The 17573-nt window shown below is 29.4% G+C and overlaps 3 protein-coding genes across 3 annotated transcripts; 1 reads left to right on the forward strand and 2 right to left on the reverse strand.

Annotated features, from left to right (window-relative positions):
* The first annotated feature begins 99 nt into the window (after positions 1-99).
* On the forward strand, positions 100-1387 carry LOC119674179 (calcium release-activated calcium channel protein 1-like). Its single transcript, XM_038085302.1, has 2 exons — positions 100-120; positions 639-1387. Exons 1-2 carry the CDS (start codon positions 100-102, stop codon positions 1170-1172), a joined length of 555 nt encoding a protein of 184 aa, XP_037941230.1. The 3' UTR covers positions 1173-1387.
* A 1554-nt stretch (positions 1388-2941) lies between these two features.
* Positions 2942-4127, reverse strand: LOC119682031 (MORN repeat-containing protein 3-like). The gene is made up of 4 exons (XM_038095364.1): positions 3621-4127; positions 3368-3552; positions 3221-3307; positions 2942-3155 (listed from the first exon to the last, which is right to left on the reverse strand). The coding sequence occupies exons 1-4, from the start codon at positions 4060-4062 to the stop codon at positions 2991-2993; spliced, it is 879 nt and encodes a 292-aa protein (XP_037951292.1). The 5' UTR covers positions 4063-4127; the 3' UTR covers positions 2942-2990.
* A 2227-nt stretch (positions 4128-6354) lies between these two features.
* LOC119678494 (protein three rows-like) lies at positions 6355-12529 on the reverse strand. Its single transcript, XM_038090351.1, has 6 exons — positions 12103-12529; positions 11068-12039; positions 10099-11010; positions 9196-10035; positions 8904-9080; positions 6355-7910 (listed from the first exon to the last, which is right to left on the reverse strand). The coding sequence occupies exons 1-6, from the start codon at positions 12415-12417 to the stop codon at positions 6408-6410; spliced, it is 4719 nt and encodes a 1572-aa protein (XP_037946279.1). The 5' UTR covers positions 12418-12529; the 3' UTR covers positions 6355-6407.
* Positions 12530-17573: the final 5044 nt, after the last annotated feature.

The following is a 17573-nucleotide window of genomic DNA, read 5'->3' on the forward strand; positions in this document are numbered from 1 at the left end:
GATCCATTGCCAATGGATTTGAACGTTTTTTTATGCGATACTAATCGCATACTTTTTTGAAAATTTCTTTTTGCTTGGAACTTTTGCTTAGAAGATGCGATGGAAGTATTCTACCTGCGGGTACCGAATCAAACACTTATCTAACTACAGCATTTTCTTCCATTCGCATGATATCACTAAGTCAGCAAAGCCGCTGAATTTTTATGCGTTTAACTGTGTCAGTATCGGGTTATAGCTAATCGTTCCATCTAATTTGATACTCGTTCCCAACACGTACGGGACCACAAATCTACCGAAGAATTCTCTTCCGATTGCTCTTAACGCCTTCTCATCACTGTTGGTAATTGTCCAAGCTTCTGCATTATAAAATAGGGCAAATATTATAATAGACTTGTAGACCGTAATTTTTTTTTTTGTCGAAAGAGGGCTTTTCTTTCAATTACCTACTTAGCCCGAAGTAGCATCTGTTGGCAAGATTGATACTTTGTTGAATATCTAGGCTAACGTTCTTTTTAGTGTGTACGCTGGGTTCCAAATAAACAAAGTCTTTCTCTTACATTTGGTACTAAATACTAAAATTAATTTCTACTAATACTACTATTTATTTTTTAATTTTATTTATTTCTCTTCTTTTTTAGGTGGCAATGGTTGAGGTTCAATTAAATAATGACACTGACGTTCCTGCTGGTATGCTAGTAGCCTTCGCGATTTGTACTACGCTGCTCGTGGCAGTGCATATGTTGGCACTTATGATAAGCACATGCATACTTCCAAACATTGAAACCGTCTGCAATCTGCACAGCATTTCGTTAGTGCACGAATCACCGCATGAGAGGTTACATTGGTACATTGAGACGGCCTGGGCATTTTCAACTCTACTGGGCCTAATATTATTTCTAATAGAGATTGCTATTCTGTGCTGGGTGAAATTTTACGATTTAAGCCAACCGGCTGCTTGGTCAGCGTGTATTGTGCTCATTCCGGTACTAGTAATCTTCCTTGCATTTGCTATACATTTTTACCGCTCGCTTGTGACACACAAGTATGAAGTAACTGTGTCCGGCATAAGAGAATTAGAGATACTGAAGGAGCAAATGGAGCAAGATCATATGGAGCATCATCAACATCGAAATAATGGATTAAATTACGCTGCAAGTGGCGAAATTGTCTAACTTCCAATAAAGTCCATACAACTTTAAAGCCTGTCTTGAAAAACGAGTATTTTTGCATATAATTTGTTGTTAGCGATTAAGTTATGAACTTTAGTAAGCCACACATGTGTGAACAATATTTAATTCATAATTAGGATTAATTTTTAAGTTATGGTAGATCATAGATCGTAAATCGTAAATATGTTTAATTATTATTGATACGAATTAAAATACAAAAGACGTAAATGTGTAATATTTTATATGATAAATTCATTCGATTAGTTTATTAGTTTATTATATTAAATATGCAATTGTGATATTGTACACCGTATTTTTAACTTTGCAATATGCAAACGAAATTCTAATTTTATTTAGTTGGTAAATTTTTTAGAAACAATAATTATTGAATTTTTATTACTAACTGATAATGTGTTACTCTTAAATATAAGTATTTGTAAAAATATTTTTGTAAAATTTTATATAAGAAGTTTATTGCCCACATTATATATCGGAATTAATAATTATTACAATAATTATACTTTACACACATTAAGAAAATTAAAACACTTCCACAAATCTCAAAGGTTTTAGTTATTTATTTATAAAAATATATATTTTTTTTAAAAACAAAATATTTTTTTATAAACTGTCATACATTATAAAAAAAATATTTTAAAAATTAATTTATAACTAAAATACAAAAAAAATAATTTTTTACTGGAAAATATTCTTTAAAGCAGTAACATAAGTTATTTTTTAATATTATAGCATACTTTAAATTAATATATAAAATAATTTTACAACACTAAAATTTTGAAAATTAATTTTCATATATTCCTAGTTTTATTATCACTTTGTATTATTAATTTTTTAAATAATTATTTTTATTTAATCAATAACCATTATTTTATACATAACTATTAAATTTTTTTTTTATATTTAATTTTGAATAATTGTCTTATATGCTAAATTTTTAAAAATGAAAAATTTTTTTAAATTAAATATTCTGATTTTAACATCACTTTTATTTTTATTTTTTTTATTTACATATTTTATTTAATAATCATACTTTACTATTATACTTAAAAGCAATAGCATATATATGATATAACAATACTGAAAGAGATTCGCATTTTTATCTTGTAAGATAAAAAAAAATTTAAACTTAATTTTTTATTCTTTCAATTTTCAATAAATTATAATAAAATAAAATTTTTTTCTTTTAGTATTTTTTATTTATATAATTATTTAATTAACTATGTATACTGTGTTTAGTATAATAAAAATATTAATAAAATTGCATAAGAATTTATGATATGAATATATGTAATCAAAATAAGTAGAATTATATTATATATACAAATAATTTTTATTAAAAAATAAATAAAATATACCCATACCATTTATAAAATTCTGAACTTATATATTTTATTTGTAAATGCATATAGAATAATTATTCTTTAAAAAAATTGATTAATAAAAAGAATATCGTAGGCACAACGCTTAAACAACTAATTTTCAATGGAGAAATTATTCAAATATTTAAATATAACAATAGCTTATATATAATAGCCTGTAAAGAAACCAATCGCATTGACAACAATATCTAGAGATTCTTACTCAAGAATAAATAAACTAGACAATTGGAGATCGATTAAAAAAATATCAATGCAATAATTACAATAACTTATTAGAATAAAAGTTCATCTATAAAATAAATCCATTATAGTTAGAGATCTAAATCAGTATTTTTTTATTATACAGAATAGTAAAGCAATTAACAAATATATATATATATCCAATTTGCAATTACTTTAATTGAAATATATCAGTAATAGATTACAATTTAGGTATTCTTTGACGCAGCACAATAGGTTTCTCCAATTCTTTACAAGTGCATATATATTTTGGGTCATCGAATTGAATTTTTGTATACCATTTACCTTTGGGATCGATCATATTAAGTCGCTTGAACTTTTGTACAAATTTAATACATAATAGTTCCTAAGAAATTTGAAATATTATTAAACTTATTATATACAAAACCGATTTCAATTTTATATCTGTACCTGTAAAGATTTTGGTGGTTTGTCTGCATTAACCATATATGGACGGAAAAAGTTTCTTATTAACTTATTGGGATCAACAAGGCGCAACTAAAAATAACCAACATTTTTATAAATTACAAAACATTGAACAATATACATATTATATACCGGCGGTATTGGATATTCGGAGGGATGATCAACTTGATTACGAAATTCATCAATTATCATTGATGTTTTGCATATATCATTCTCCCACATTCCTTTTTGTATTTGTCCTGTATGATTATGATAAAATGTACCTTCGCCATTTTTGAGACCTTGCGCGTAATGTCCTTCATAACGGTTGCCATTTACTAAAACAAAGTATTTAAATATATCTTAATTGCATTTAAAATTAAACATTTTTTTTAAATCAACTTACAATAAAAGAATACACCAACTCCATGATAATAATCAGATCTCCATTCTCCTAGATAACAAGTACCATCCTCAAACCACATGATGCCGAGACCGTCACGCCTATTATTTCTCCACCAACCATAATAAACGCCATCTGGAAAGAATTGCTTACCCTCACCGCTTTTCTTGTCACATTTCCAATCTCCAACGTAGTACTTTTCATAAGTACCATCCGGTTTACTTTTACGCATCGTTCCAAACCCATGGCGCTTACCATCAAGCCATTGTCCATCATAAGCCATACCCTTTTTTGTGATCTTTACACCATAATGGTCTTGCTTACTTTTGGTCCAGTATCCCTTATAGGTACCACCACCGGGATAGAAAAAAGTACCACGCCATCCAGTACTTTCTCCTTTTTCATGATTCACAGGTTTGCATTGTACGTAGCAGCCTACACTCATGTCGGAATTTTGATTCTCCAATTGTTAAGACCAAAATTTACAACTTTTTGTAACAAATAAAATATTTAATTTTTAAATTAACATATCCAAAAATGTAGCAAACAAGGCCTGCTTTTCTCCAATTCCTATTTCCAATTGACATTTAAATTCTGTCATGCCTAATAGGAAATGTGGTATTGCGATGATAATAGCAGAGCTTGCATATTTACACATATTATTATGTTATAAAGTGCATAAACTGGGGAAAATAAATTATCTGCATGTATTATTATGTATGTATGCCTAGGATTTTATGGCAGAATAGCACGACATCCATCTAATGTGTCTGTTTAGTGTATTTAGCGATACCGTCGCTGAAGTCACACAAAATTTAGAAGGTAACCCATTTTTATTTTATTTTTTTTTCTCACAACAATAAAACAATATCTTATACCTTGCACACTCACTCGTTCTCTTGTAAACGAAGTATTTATATAGGGATGAGGCGTTCAAAATGATGTCTCTAGAAAAAAATGGTGTAAGGTACATTTAAATCTCAACTTTGGGCAATAGTATCAACATATTCAAACAAGACTTTTGTTCTGTCAAATAACTTAATTTATTTATTTATAGTTCTATCAAAATTGATTCGTAGAACAAAAGGAATTTACAAACATTCTTTATCGGTCACTGTTAATAATAAATTTAATTTTATTTTATTTAATAAATTGACTTATTTTCAGATTTCTAATATATTATTACAGTTATATGTACAAATCTTTTTGAAAAAAACTATATATAGTTCATAATATTCCTTATATCTCCCGAAGTTAATAATCTGTATATATATATTTATATTTCAGTTAGTTGAGGTTGTTAAGGAAAGCCTAGGAAGATCACAAGACTAACCTAACAAAACTGTATAAAATTCATATACCAGTCATTTGCTAAACTAAAGCGGTATCAACTCCATACTACAAAAACAGTGCTGTCAGGTCACAGCGTATTAAAAAGGTATACAATTATTAGCTTATCATTTGGAATATATACACCCTTTTTGAAAATATGGATAATACACTATGAAACATTGCCAAAAAATATTTGCTAGTAAGTAACATCACGCCTCTTGGGTTACTTAAGCGCATACATTAAGTCATGGTCTACCCTCTAATGACTTTTATTGAGGTTATGGCTCAGCGAATGAAGACAAAACTGTTATCCACCTCTTGTATCAAATCCCATTATTGAAATTTAAAATCTTTATGGTTTCTTTTCTAATTGACCTGATCATGAATTAGACGTTTGGGGCCGCAACCTTTAAGATAGTGCATTTCATTCCTGTGCTACAACCGGCTACCGACAAAAATCGCATGTTACATTGTAACCATCTTTATGCAAACTCTAAAATACTTCTTATAAAAGAGCATACCGAATTAAGGTTTAAGCAAAATCCCCTTGCGTATCACACAAAGAACATTCCAATAGACATCCCAAAATGAAGAACATATCTCTTCATTCCACGCTGTGATTCATCGATCAATATTTTCGTAGCAGTGAAGTCGAATAAAAGCAAGGACTAACAGCTGAAGCAATATCATTTTTATGGATGCTTAAAAACAAAGTTCTCAACAGATCTCCTGATATACCTGGGAAAAGAAAACGCCTTCCTAGTGCAGCAAGAACTGTTCTAACCCAATTATAAACACTTGGCAAACAGTTACTTGTCCAGAGTTTGCCCCAACTAGAGTTCTAGACGTCACGCATCTCTTATCCTGTCTTGCATTGAGTAAACATGATAACCGGGCGGATAAAGTAACTTGTAACTTGTTACTTTTTGTTACTACTATACTTAAATCTTTGATTTTGGAAAATATAAACGCAAGAGTAGTCATAGCATAACAGCCATGACGTATTCATAAGTTTACCACCAACTGCGTGCGTGAATGCAGTGAAAGAGTTTGTTTTTGTGATTTAAATTTAAGTTAATAATTCAATGTATATGCAATATTTACAATTTTTAGAATAAAATCGACAACTTCATTGTGTATTGTGTATTTTTAAGTGTATTTCACTGAAACATAAAAATATCTATAAGGTTCTTACTTTAGTAAATAATTATAAACTTATTTCACACATTTGACCGACTTGACCTGACAGAGATTTTAATATGATAATTTAAAAAATTTCGTAAATATTTATTTATACATTGGTAATAAAAATTTATTAAAAAATAAAACAAAATTTAAATTTGAAATTACATAAAACCAAAAACAATTGTATTAATTTTCTGAACAAAATATCTTTAAAATTAAAATAAAAAATATTCAATATTAAAAAATTTTTGTATAGTTTTCATGATTGCCTATTTATAAATTCCGACGACGTCTTGTTGTACGCGCAGAGTCCGGTGCTTTCGGAGCGTTCTCTACTTTGAATACAGATGGATCGACGTTTTCAATATTATCTAAATTGGTACCTCTGCCTAAGCGTTGTCGAGTACCGCGCTTTGTTGCAGTCGATGTGGAGGGCTTCGCAGATTTTGTATTAGATGTACTCGGTGTAGCAGTTATCACTTTCTTATTATTCTCTATTGCTTTGGAGGTTTGACTAAGATTTTCATCTGAAGATACTAAATCCACAGTCCCTAGTGACTTTTGTGAAGACTGTTCTTTCTGTTTTTGAATTGAAGTCGATGCCTTTTTTTCAGAAGTAGATAAAATTGTGTGACTTGATGGTCTTTTTAGAATGTATGTGGTAAATTCATCATATACAACATTACCACTCAATACATCACTAACTTCAATTACAACTTCTCGCAGTGGAGCTGTATTCTTAATTTTCTGTTTTGTACCATTTTCCTTATTGACATCTACTTTGGATGCTTGACTGCCATTCTCGTCTGAAATCGCTAAACCAGCAAATTCCATCAATAATGACTTTTCCAAAGGTGAGCTTTTCTTTTTTTGAGCTGAACTTTCTCCATTTCTGTCAGGTTCAGCTACTGTTGGCTTTTTGAGTACATATGTGGAATATTTATCAAATACAAAATTACCACTTAATACATCTTTCACATCAATCTCGATGCGTTTCGGAGTTACTTTCTTTGTTTTCAGTTCTGTTTCAGCAGTGCTATCATTCAACACTATAATATTGGTAGCGCATGGCTCAACACTTGATTTTTTGGTGCTTAGGCTTGAATCATCGGCAATCGATGTTTTGGTACTTGTTTTTGGTATTGCATTTCTTGGTACTGGTTTTCTTTTGTTCTTCTCATCTACTATTAAATAAGCTTTATTCATATTGATTGACTTAGGTTTCACATTTTGTTTTTGGTTCTCATCAAACACTGGACTTCTACTCTTGTCTAACATAACTGGTGAGTTATTGTATTCCAGCATTCTACGTAATTTGGTTGGTTTGGATGGATCTGCTGCATCTTTCGATTTTTGTTCCAATTCCCGTTCGATTGCTTGAATTTGTAATAAGAAATTAATACGATAAGCAACATCTAAATTCCGATTCATATTATTTGTTTTTGTAATGACATTTTTAAGATATGTTAGAGCTTTTTCATATTTTTTTATTGCCCGCAGATAATTGACATAATGCTGCGTAAAAAACAATTCTACATGTGGATAGTTTTCAGGTGGAAGTCTTTCTTTTTTCTCCTGTAACCATTTGTAACAGTTTTCATAAAACACCTCCAAAGCATCGTGTTTAAAAGCGAGAAACAATAAACGTGCATTCAGACAACCAACAATAAAATATGACCATTCCAGTACTTCATGCTTCTTCAATAATTTATTCGAGCAATTTAAGAACCGATTCAAATCTTGTTTTACAATCAAAGCGCTAAGATTAAGATTTTTCTGGAGAAGAAAAATAGTTTTATTAATATAAATAATATAAAAATTAACTTAAAGAAAAACATTTTCAACTGTTGTAGAACAAGTTGTAGAAGATTTATTATCCTATAATTATAACTAAATCAATAGATAATATAAATTGCTATATAGGATTAAAAAAACTTATTTTTGATTTTTACCAGACGAAGCCCGTATTAACAAATTACTAGCATTAATAATACTATTTTAATAATAAATTATTGAATACGAGCATTATATAGACATATATAATCCCCTAAAAGACTGTATTCCTCTTGTGAGAATATAAAGTTAAAAGTTAAATATAAAGTAAAAATAAACAAGATTTATTATCCGATAAATATAACTGAATCAATAATTAACACAAACCACAATATAGGATTAAAATTTTTATATAGAAAATTATACCAGTCCCAAAAGAGACTATATCCTTTTTGTGACTATATTCCTTTTCTGGCTATATCCCTTTTGTGACACTACCCCTTTCTTGGCTATATCTCTTTTGTGACTATATCCCTTTTGTGGCTATATCTCTTTTGGGTCTATATACCTTTTGGGACTATATCTTTTTACAGACTATACCCATTTTGGGACCATATCTATTTTCATGTCCCAATGCACACACCAACCTAAGTTTATTTGATCTTTGGCTCTTTCTCTTGAAGTTGCTAGATTCTCCGCCTTGATCCAGATTATTTTTAAAGAGTAGATAAATGGCATCCATTCCCAATCTACTCTAGTTTCTCAAACAATCCCCTGCCGCTTTCACACTTCCTTTACCTAACCATATTCAAAGCAATGTATACGTACTTGTAATTTATTCATGTAACCTGCTATATAAATCTCCACAACTACAATATATGCTTAAATTATCTGAATTAACTCAAATCGTTAAGCTTATATTTAATGCTAACTCATACACTTCTTCTTTAAATATTAATTTTGGTAACGTTTTAAATAAATTAAATTTATACATACCCCATGAATTGGAGATAATTGCGTAACTACCATTTTTCTTATGGGTTCCATGCACAAATTGACTTCATCTAAAGCATTTTCTGTTTTTGGTTCAACAGATTGCAATTCTTTTTTCATTTGCTTTAATACCGAGCAGTTTCCCAAACCTAATATGCATTCCAATAACTTTAACTTTGTCTGAAATAAGAATAAAAATTGTTAGAAGAAAAAACTATGTATATATTGCGAAAATTGTAAGATTATAATTATATTGAACTATAACTTATAACTTTAAACATCAATTTTTACTTACTTGTGCTTTTGTAATTTGTTCCATTTGTAAATTGGTCATCATCCATGAACTAAATATTTGAACAATTCGTAAAGCCAAACCCATTTGAATGCCTATTTTCAGTATAGATATAAAAAATCCACTCAATATATTATCAGTTAAGCGATTGCAAGCGCATTCAGCTATTTGTTGAATAAAGTCAAACATTAGTATTAGAAAGGTGGTGTAATCATCAGAACAAATGAAGACAACATTGCGAACTTGGTCTACTAATGCCATAACATGGCGTAGTAAACAGGACTGTTTCAACTCCAAATCGGTTTCCGTTTTACATAATTCATTACCCAAGTTTTTCCACAGTATCTTAAATTTTACAACATGCAGTGTGAACTTTATTATATCATATTTATCTGCGCGGTCTGGTAATTCAGCGTGCGTACTCTCAATTAAATTCATCATTATTTGAGTATAACAGAGATTACCTTTGCGCGCGTAATAATACGAAAGTTGTGTCAAACAATTGAGTAAATAATTTTGGTGACGCTTTAGTAGTGGTAATATGTTTTGTATTGATTGCAATATAAAAGGCAACTTTCTATCGATGTGCTTCTGTAAATCGAACGATTTTCCCTTTCCGCTATTTTCCATTTGTTCTGATGATGCACACAGCTGAGTTAAACTACGCAGACAATTAAAATGATCGTCAATTGTGTCAGCAATTTTATAATGTAAAAGCCAAGCTTCTATGGCATATTTTGAATAGCCTGATAGGTTGAATGTAAGAGCAATTGTTGCAATATCATCAAGTATAAGTTTCCAATCAAGGAACGCTCCATCATTACACAAAAAGTCTGTATCGATCTAAATTGGTATATAGAATGCAATTGTACTGAATAAATATTTAATATAATTCAACTAATATACCTTATAAAAGAAAGCTTCAAATGACTGTAGACTATCTGCCGCTTCATCCAGTAGTAACCACTCTGTAGATACAGTAATACTTAGCAACTCTTTGTGTTGCATTAAATCTTCCAAATTCTCTTCAATGCAGTGTTTAGTTGCATCCGTTGATGGTCTTTTTTCAGTCTTTACGCGCAAAAAATATGCACTCACATGCGCAAACATAAGATGCTCCAAACGATTTAAACTTTTATTTGTTTTAACTTTGGATTTCAGTCTTTCATAGATAGAATTTATATTAACAGTAGTGTCTGATTGCAGTTTACCTCCACGTACTGACATTACGGTGTCAAATTCCGTTTGACTATAACTTATTAATGACTTTCGTAGCACAAGATTTCCTTTTTTATACTCATTTATATGCTGCAACTCTAACCAGTGCAATAACCTTTTCTGATGTGGCTCGAGGGTAGGTTTCAGTGCACCTACTGACTTTTCATACAGTTCCAACAAACACATATCAGAGTCTTGGTCAAATGCTGATGAATGAAATATTGCTATTTGATTACGCATTGCTGCTAAATCAGGTTGTGATGTCACATGCAGCATAGATGCTATGTAATAACAATGCAATTGCTTCATCAGCTTTTTATCATCGGAAACCAATACTGTCTTGTAAATACGTCTTAGCAATAATGACCAATCCGTTGCTTCAAAATTGTTTTTGACTTTTACTAGCATCTCACATAGAGTAACACACATTTTGGCATTTGCTGTAGTTGTTATATTTCGTGTTATACTTGAAAATTGTGCGTACATGTAGCGAAAGTGATAAGGTTTGTTAGAACATGACATGCTATTTAACACATCAATTGAATGGCGTATTATTTTCAGTAAGCTATTATCTACAACATCTAACTCTGTAGCAAATTCCTGCATAAAAAGGTTTTATAAAAAAAATATAAGAACGTCATTGAAATTTATATTTACCCTGATGTCGATAATAAAGTAATTATACGCCACAAGTGCAAACTGGGATAGAGATAATATTAGATGCTTTCTAACACTACTGCAACAACTTAGTTTTTTTAAACTACTTTCAGTTACACCTCCAGCGACTTTAATAAGACTGGATATTAATTGAAAATGAGCAACGTATGCTTCAACCGTATTTATCTTTAGCCAAATGCTAGGAAGCACTTGCGTCGGAGTATCATAAACGTGCACTTTTTCTAAAAACATAATAAATGCTGCGAGAATGTCCTTTGACCATGCAGATTCAATTAAAGTGACACCAAATTTATCAAGGAAACTACTGAATTTGTGACAAAGTTCAGTGTAAGAAAATGCTGAGCTTGCAGTGTATTCTGTCGTATAAACAAATTTTACATAATAATAGAGTAAACAGAACAGATATCCCATAGATTTATTGCTTTGCAAGTTAGTTATATCACGACACGCTCGTAAATGCTTCATGACTAAAGAATGATGTCGACTGCTGTTTACATCAAACTCCAAAAAATCGAGAAAGGCTTTAATGTGAAATTGAGCTTCTAACTCTGCATCTGCCTTTGAAGTCAGCGGAGTCTTCAACTGTGCCAAAAGCGTAAAAAAAGTGTCAAACATTTTTGTAGCTGTATTTGACAAAGATTCGGTATAGTCGTACAAGTTAAACGCACGTTTGGGTAGCCCATATTGTATGAAATGTGACAAAAGTTTTGGATAGCAAAAATTCAAATCAGTATTGCATTTAAGCATAGCTGTAAAAAGATCTATTAAACGATTTAAAATATACAAGGAGCCTCTTTCAGCTGATTTAATATCGTAAGAACTGTGCTTGTGTTGTACAAGTAAATGTTGAAAATATGTACTCATTATGAATTGATAATCATCCTCGTTTATCAATACATTTGACTGTGAAGCAAAATGTGCACATATTCTTGATGCCTGCGTATATAAATCCTAAAGTAAAACAACCAAATAATTTACATACATATACATTAAATATTTTAAAATAATAAAAACCTTTTCCATTATCAAATAATGAAAATATCGCCAATATTCCAAATATTTAGACCAATATTGACCACTCGCTGTTGGATCTATATGAGGTTCAAAAGCCCGTTTTAAAATATCACAGTAAATATCATAGTGCGTCGCCTTGTAATTTGCTATAACCACACAGATTTTTCGTAAAACTTTATAACAATATATCAATTGGTTTTGGCGTCCTTCACTGCCACCATATTTTCCATATCTTTCAACGGTTTTTGCAATTTCTGGCACTATACTCTCAGCCTCTTGGCGAGTTCCTTTTAATGCAGCCTCAATTTTTTCCATTTATTTTTATTATCTTACAAAACAATACTTTAACTTGCATGTGGCACTGGATTTAATTTGAAAATGAAATAATACTTTCTGGCAAACATACGCGCTCAAAATTAAATCTTAATAACGCAGTGCAGCCAACATCGAAGCTAAAAAATTTAAAAGTAAAACCAATGTTTGACATTTCCACTTAGCATAGAACAATGGCTAAGACACTTAAAACTTATCATACACACTATACATAGAACAATGATTAAGGGACGTAAATGATTATAATAACATATAATAATAATAAATTAAATAAATTATTATTTAAATAAAAAAATCTCGTACTTTTTTTAATTCAAGTCAACTAATGTTAAAAATTATAATTAGATCACATGTTCCTTCTAATTGTCATTAACAGTCATGGTTACGTTTCATGTGAAATTGTTGTTGTTATCAACGTAAATATAAAAATCAAGAAAGAAATTGTAAAATTTCTATTAAAATTTGGTGACGATAACAAAGTTTTCTGTGACTGTTCTCATTGTTTAATTTGATGTTACCCACAATGTCAAAATTGGTGCTATTTTGAGACAAATATGTAATATTAAATATTGAAATATGACCTTTAAAATTTAAGCACAACTAAAAAGTATTAAAATACTAAGTCTGTTCCACGAGCTACTTGTAGTAACTTTGAGTAACACTGTGTATGCAGAAGTGTGTTCCAAACTTTCGAATAAATAAGAGCATCTGAGAGAACGTAACATTCCTGTCGAAATTTGAAAATACTACATAGACTTTACTCGTACATTTTATTTGAAGTGAAAATTGTGTGATGTTTATATCAGCTGTTTTGGTTTGAATTTAAATTTTTATATTGTTTATTTGAGCAGCATTGATGTTCTCACCAGATTTTACACAAACTGTTCCATGAAAATCTATGTAAACAGCGTAATTTGGCACTTTATTTGTGTTACGCTCTCAGTTTGCAGTTAACTTGTTTTTTTACTTGAGTTTTACTACAAGTACTACAAATTTCATCATGTCCTGATAAATATACTTTTAACTTATAGATATTGTACAATTACTTAATAATAATTTAATTTCTAAATGAGAAGTCTAATGCATATAACTTTTTAAACCTTTTGACCTCATCACTCTCGTCTAGCAAACCTATAGCCATTAGCTTGTTCGCTTATTCTTTCAAAGTATTTTGAGGTATATTCACGCATGTATATATATATAAATATTATTGATCACTACTCATACGATGTACTGATATATTCTAAACGTTTACACTCGTTCAAATAAAATGTTCAAAATTATTTTTTCATATTTTAATGCAGATATTAAAAAGTATTTATAATGCTTTAATTCAAATATAGAATCCATATGATCAATTAGTGTTTGTGTTTGTTGAGTTTTTAAATTATATATAAATTGTAGTAACATCAATGAGAAAAAACTAATTATATATATAAACAATAAACATATGAACAATAAAGAAATTATTAATAGGCATATGGATTTCGTGATAATTATAATATTATAAATAGCGCTATAAAATGTGTTACGTTTTTACTTTTTCTTACATCCCAATTACATGAGAGTGAGAAGTTGATGTTACAACAGCTGTTTTTTGTAGTTGACATATAATTTGAATGTTTTCTTTGATTATTTTAATGCTGGCAGTGCTACAGAAGTTCACAAGTGCACTTTAAACATTTTTGTACACATCACTTATACATACATATATAGAGTGTAAAAATAATAAAGGACCAGTTTTCTAATTGACTTCAAAGCTAAAGGTTCATAGTGGAGAAATAAGTGAACAGTTTTTGTTTTTGACGGAAGACAAATTCAGTGTTAACAAAAAAAGTTAAAAACAGTTACATCAACGCTTTTGATTTTATTTTATTTTTCTTCCAAGTGTTTTAGTTTGCAACCATTACGAATTGTAAGAATGCCATCAAACATGAATAATAAACTGTAAGTAAATAAATGGTGCAAAATAAAGTGTAAAAATCGATTTTGCAGTGAAGTTTTATGGTAACAAGAAAAAAAAATAATAAAATAGAAGAGGAAAATATTAAGTAATTAAGATAAAAACGGGATTGGTTATGCTAAAACTCCCGTTCCATTTGGTGGCAACACGTAATGGTAGTTTAAAGTGGTAATGGTGGCGGTGTTTAATAATAAATATTTATACATATCCTATTTAGTTTCATTTAAAAATATGTGCTAAAATTGCATAAAACGAACAAATAATATGTCAAGGTTGTAAGTAAAGTAAATGAATTAATTATCGAAATTGAAATGCAAAAAAATATTAAACATTTTTGTAATTATTTTGAAAGTTAATTTATATTACTTTATATATTTTTAAATTGTATATTTAAATACATACATATATATTTTTTTATTATCATTTTGTTCGTTTTACAATTTATGTTTTGATTTTTCCTTCTCTACTTTATTTATTTATTATTTTATGCAGCCATCTTTGTACACCAACACATATACGATTCACTTGAAGACTGGGTATTTCTATGATTTATGCTTTCTATTTGTTAATAAAAATCGAACAAACATAAAAATCTGATTAGAATTATTGAAAAATCAATATTGTTTAACTTTTTTACGGTAACTTTGTGTCTACGATAAATAGACAATGCACACACACATGTTAAGTGCATATATGTGTGTGGATATGTGAACTTTGTGTGAATGCGCACAAAATTTTATTTCAATTTATTGTTTTATATGTTCCAATTGTTAAATTTAAGTAAAATTTAAGTCATTGAACGTTACACAGAAGCGATGCATTTATCCGTTTTATTTTATACAATTATTTTTGTTATTGAGTTTCAGTCATAAAAATTATCTTTAATTTTTATTATTCTTTTTACGGGTTTAAGTTCTCTCGTATGTTTTCATAATTTAAGTGCTTTTTGTTGATTTTAATGTTGTTTTCTTAAAGACAAAGCTTTATTTTTTTACTTCATTTACTTTGATAACACGCTAATTATATGCTGATAGTACCGTAAAGATTTTTCTAGAAGTTGCTGTTTTTATCATGCAACATTATATGTATTTAATTAACCTATAAAGATAAACATTTTTATCTCAGCAGTTAATTGGTCTTTACATGAAATTATTAAGATTCCAAATATTTCTGCAAAAGAATGTTTTTCTATAAACTTTAACTGTTTAAATTCTAATAAGATAGTTATAGTCCTACAGTTAGTATTGTTTTTGCAGTTTAACTGTGAAAATTCTAATTAGAAGTGTGCTTTTTTTTTCTTACAGCAAGTCTTGTTTTTGGTATGAAAGTTCTTATTTAACGTAAGAAAGCTTATCGCATAAACAGTGCAGTGTTAATGCTTATATTTTTGAAAAAAATTAAATTTTAACAATGACTGGCCTTGGCTTTGCTTGCTTGACTTCTAACTGCAATAAGAATTACAAAAACAACAATAATGTTGCTTTTTAGTGTAAACATAGAAGTATTAGTTTTTTTCTAAGCTTTAATATTCGAAAAATATTAAAATATAATATAACAAAGGTTTTGGTAATAAGAAGAATGGAAGGTACATACACAACCTGCTGAATCATGCTCCCAGGCAATTTCAAACACTACTAGAATCAGCAGACCTTAGTCCCATAAAACATCAGTGAGTTTATTTGGAAAATAAGATTCGCCAGCGGACGATTTTCAGCTAGGATATGTTAAGAAAGATCTTCAAGAAAGAATGACTAATAATAAACGCGCAGGATACTGCAAAACTGGTTGAGTCCATGCAGAGGCCTAAAAGGGGTTATTAAACGCAGAGGTTATCCCAGAGCATACGATTTTCAGGTAGGATATGCTAAGAAACGTCATCAAGAAAGAATAACCAATAATAAACGTACAGGATACTGCAAAACTGGTTGAGTCCATGCAGAGGCCTAAAAGGTGTTATTAAACGCAGGGTTATCCCACAGGCTACTCTATTTAATATTTCTGTAAATTTTAATTGTTTTAATTTAAATATTAAGAAGTGAACGCAGACTTTTAGCGCTAAGTGTATATAAGATATCTCTAATAATTCCCCATATTATGACAATTGAACTTTAATTAATAACATTTCTGTTCATTTGGTCTGATGAAGTTAATTATAAAGAAATCATGTTGGGATATCCAAAAATAATTTAATTGATTGAATATTCTAATTCTGTTATTGATTGGTAACTTTTTCAATCGATATTCAATTTTAGTGTAAATTTCAATTTCGATTGGAAAATCTCGAGCAAAACAGTCGAGATTAATTTATAACACTCTAGATGTTTTTGTCAGGGAAGCAAGATTACTCTGAAATGTACAGCTGTTTTATATGATGTGACAGATAAAGTGTAATATGATTCGATATATGTATTTATGAAAAATATAATTGCCTACAAAAATGTAAGATTACTCTAAAAACGTTCCATTGGGCAACAAGATTTTACAGATCGAGAGTAAATCTAGATTCAATCCAAATTTACCAATCGAAAACGCCATAAATATCTCTTTTATCTTTGCTTTTATACTACTACCTAACAAGTCGCGCACAAGCATTGTTGTTTTTGTTACGTGCGTAAACGTAGTGAATAAGAAGTGAATAACGTGCAAAGGAATCGATTTTGAATAGATGTATACTTGAATCTGGAAACAAGTATAATAACTATAAAGGCGAGTAAAAGTTGTTATTTGGTTAAAAAGAGAGTAAAAATGTTCTATCAAGAAGTTTATAATATAATACTATGTTCGGTACATCAGTAAGCTTTTGTAGTGTATATATTATTCTTTATCGACATACATATTGGCAAATATTTTTATTGTTTTAATAAGAATATGAAAATTAACTTTATCAAGATGTTTATTTGGTAACTGGGTTTACAATAGCTTTATTCATTATTTCACTATTGAAAAGATTATAAAGCAGTGTTTTAAAGTGATCGAACATTTCAATGCTTAAATTTGAACCGTTGTATCGAACACTATGAAAATGTTTGAGGTAATCGAACCTCAAATCTGTTTTATGCTTTATAGTCCTTACAAATGGCAGTCGTTACGAACAACTACATTACTATCCACAATTCGATAAAGTTCATTAATCTTAAATCAAAGTTGTATGATTTTTCATGTAAATTATATTCAG

Source organism: Teleopsis dalmanni, chromosome 2 (assembly GCF_002237135.1).
Source record: "Teleopsis dalmanni isolate 2A chromosome 2, ASM223713v2, whole genome shotgun sequence".
Classification (NCBI taxonomy): Eukaryota; Metazoa; Arthropoda; class Insecta; order Diptera; family Diopsidae; genus Teleopsis; species Teleopsis dalmanni.

Bases quoted from the DNA above. Each gene is read 5' to 3' on its own strand.
- LOC119674179 (XM_038085302.1), top strand. From the start codon at position 100: ATGGAAGTATTCTACCTGCGG. The intron at 121-638 runs GTACCGAATCAA...CTTCTTTTTTAG, and splicing joins TGGAAGTATTCTACCTGCGG to GTGGCAATGGTTGAGGTTCA.
- LOC119682031 (XM_038095364.1), bottom strand. From the start codon at position 4,062: ATGAGTGTAGGCTGCTACGTACAATGCAAACCTGTGAATCATGAAAAA. The intron at 3,553-3,620 runs GTAAGTTGATTT...ACTTTGTTTTAG, and splicing joins AGTTGGTGTATTCTTTTATT to TAAATGGCAACCGTTATGAA. The intron at 3,308-3,367 runs GTATATAATATG...GGTTATTTTTAG, and splicing joins CCGAATATCCAATACCGCCG to TTGCGCCTTGTTGATCCCAA.
- LOC119678494 (XM_038090351.1), bottom strand. From the start codon at position 12,417: ATGGAAAAAATTGAGGCTGCATTAAAAGGAACTCGCCAAGAGGCTGAG. The intron at 9,081-9,195 runs GTAAGTAAAAAT...TTCTTATTTCAG, and splicing joins AACAAATTACAAAAGCACAA to ACAAAGTTAAAGTTATTGGA. The intron at 7,911-8,903 runs GTATGTATAAAT...TTTCTTCTCCAG, and splicing joins AATTATCTCCAATTCATGGG to AAAAATCTTAATCTTAGCGC.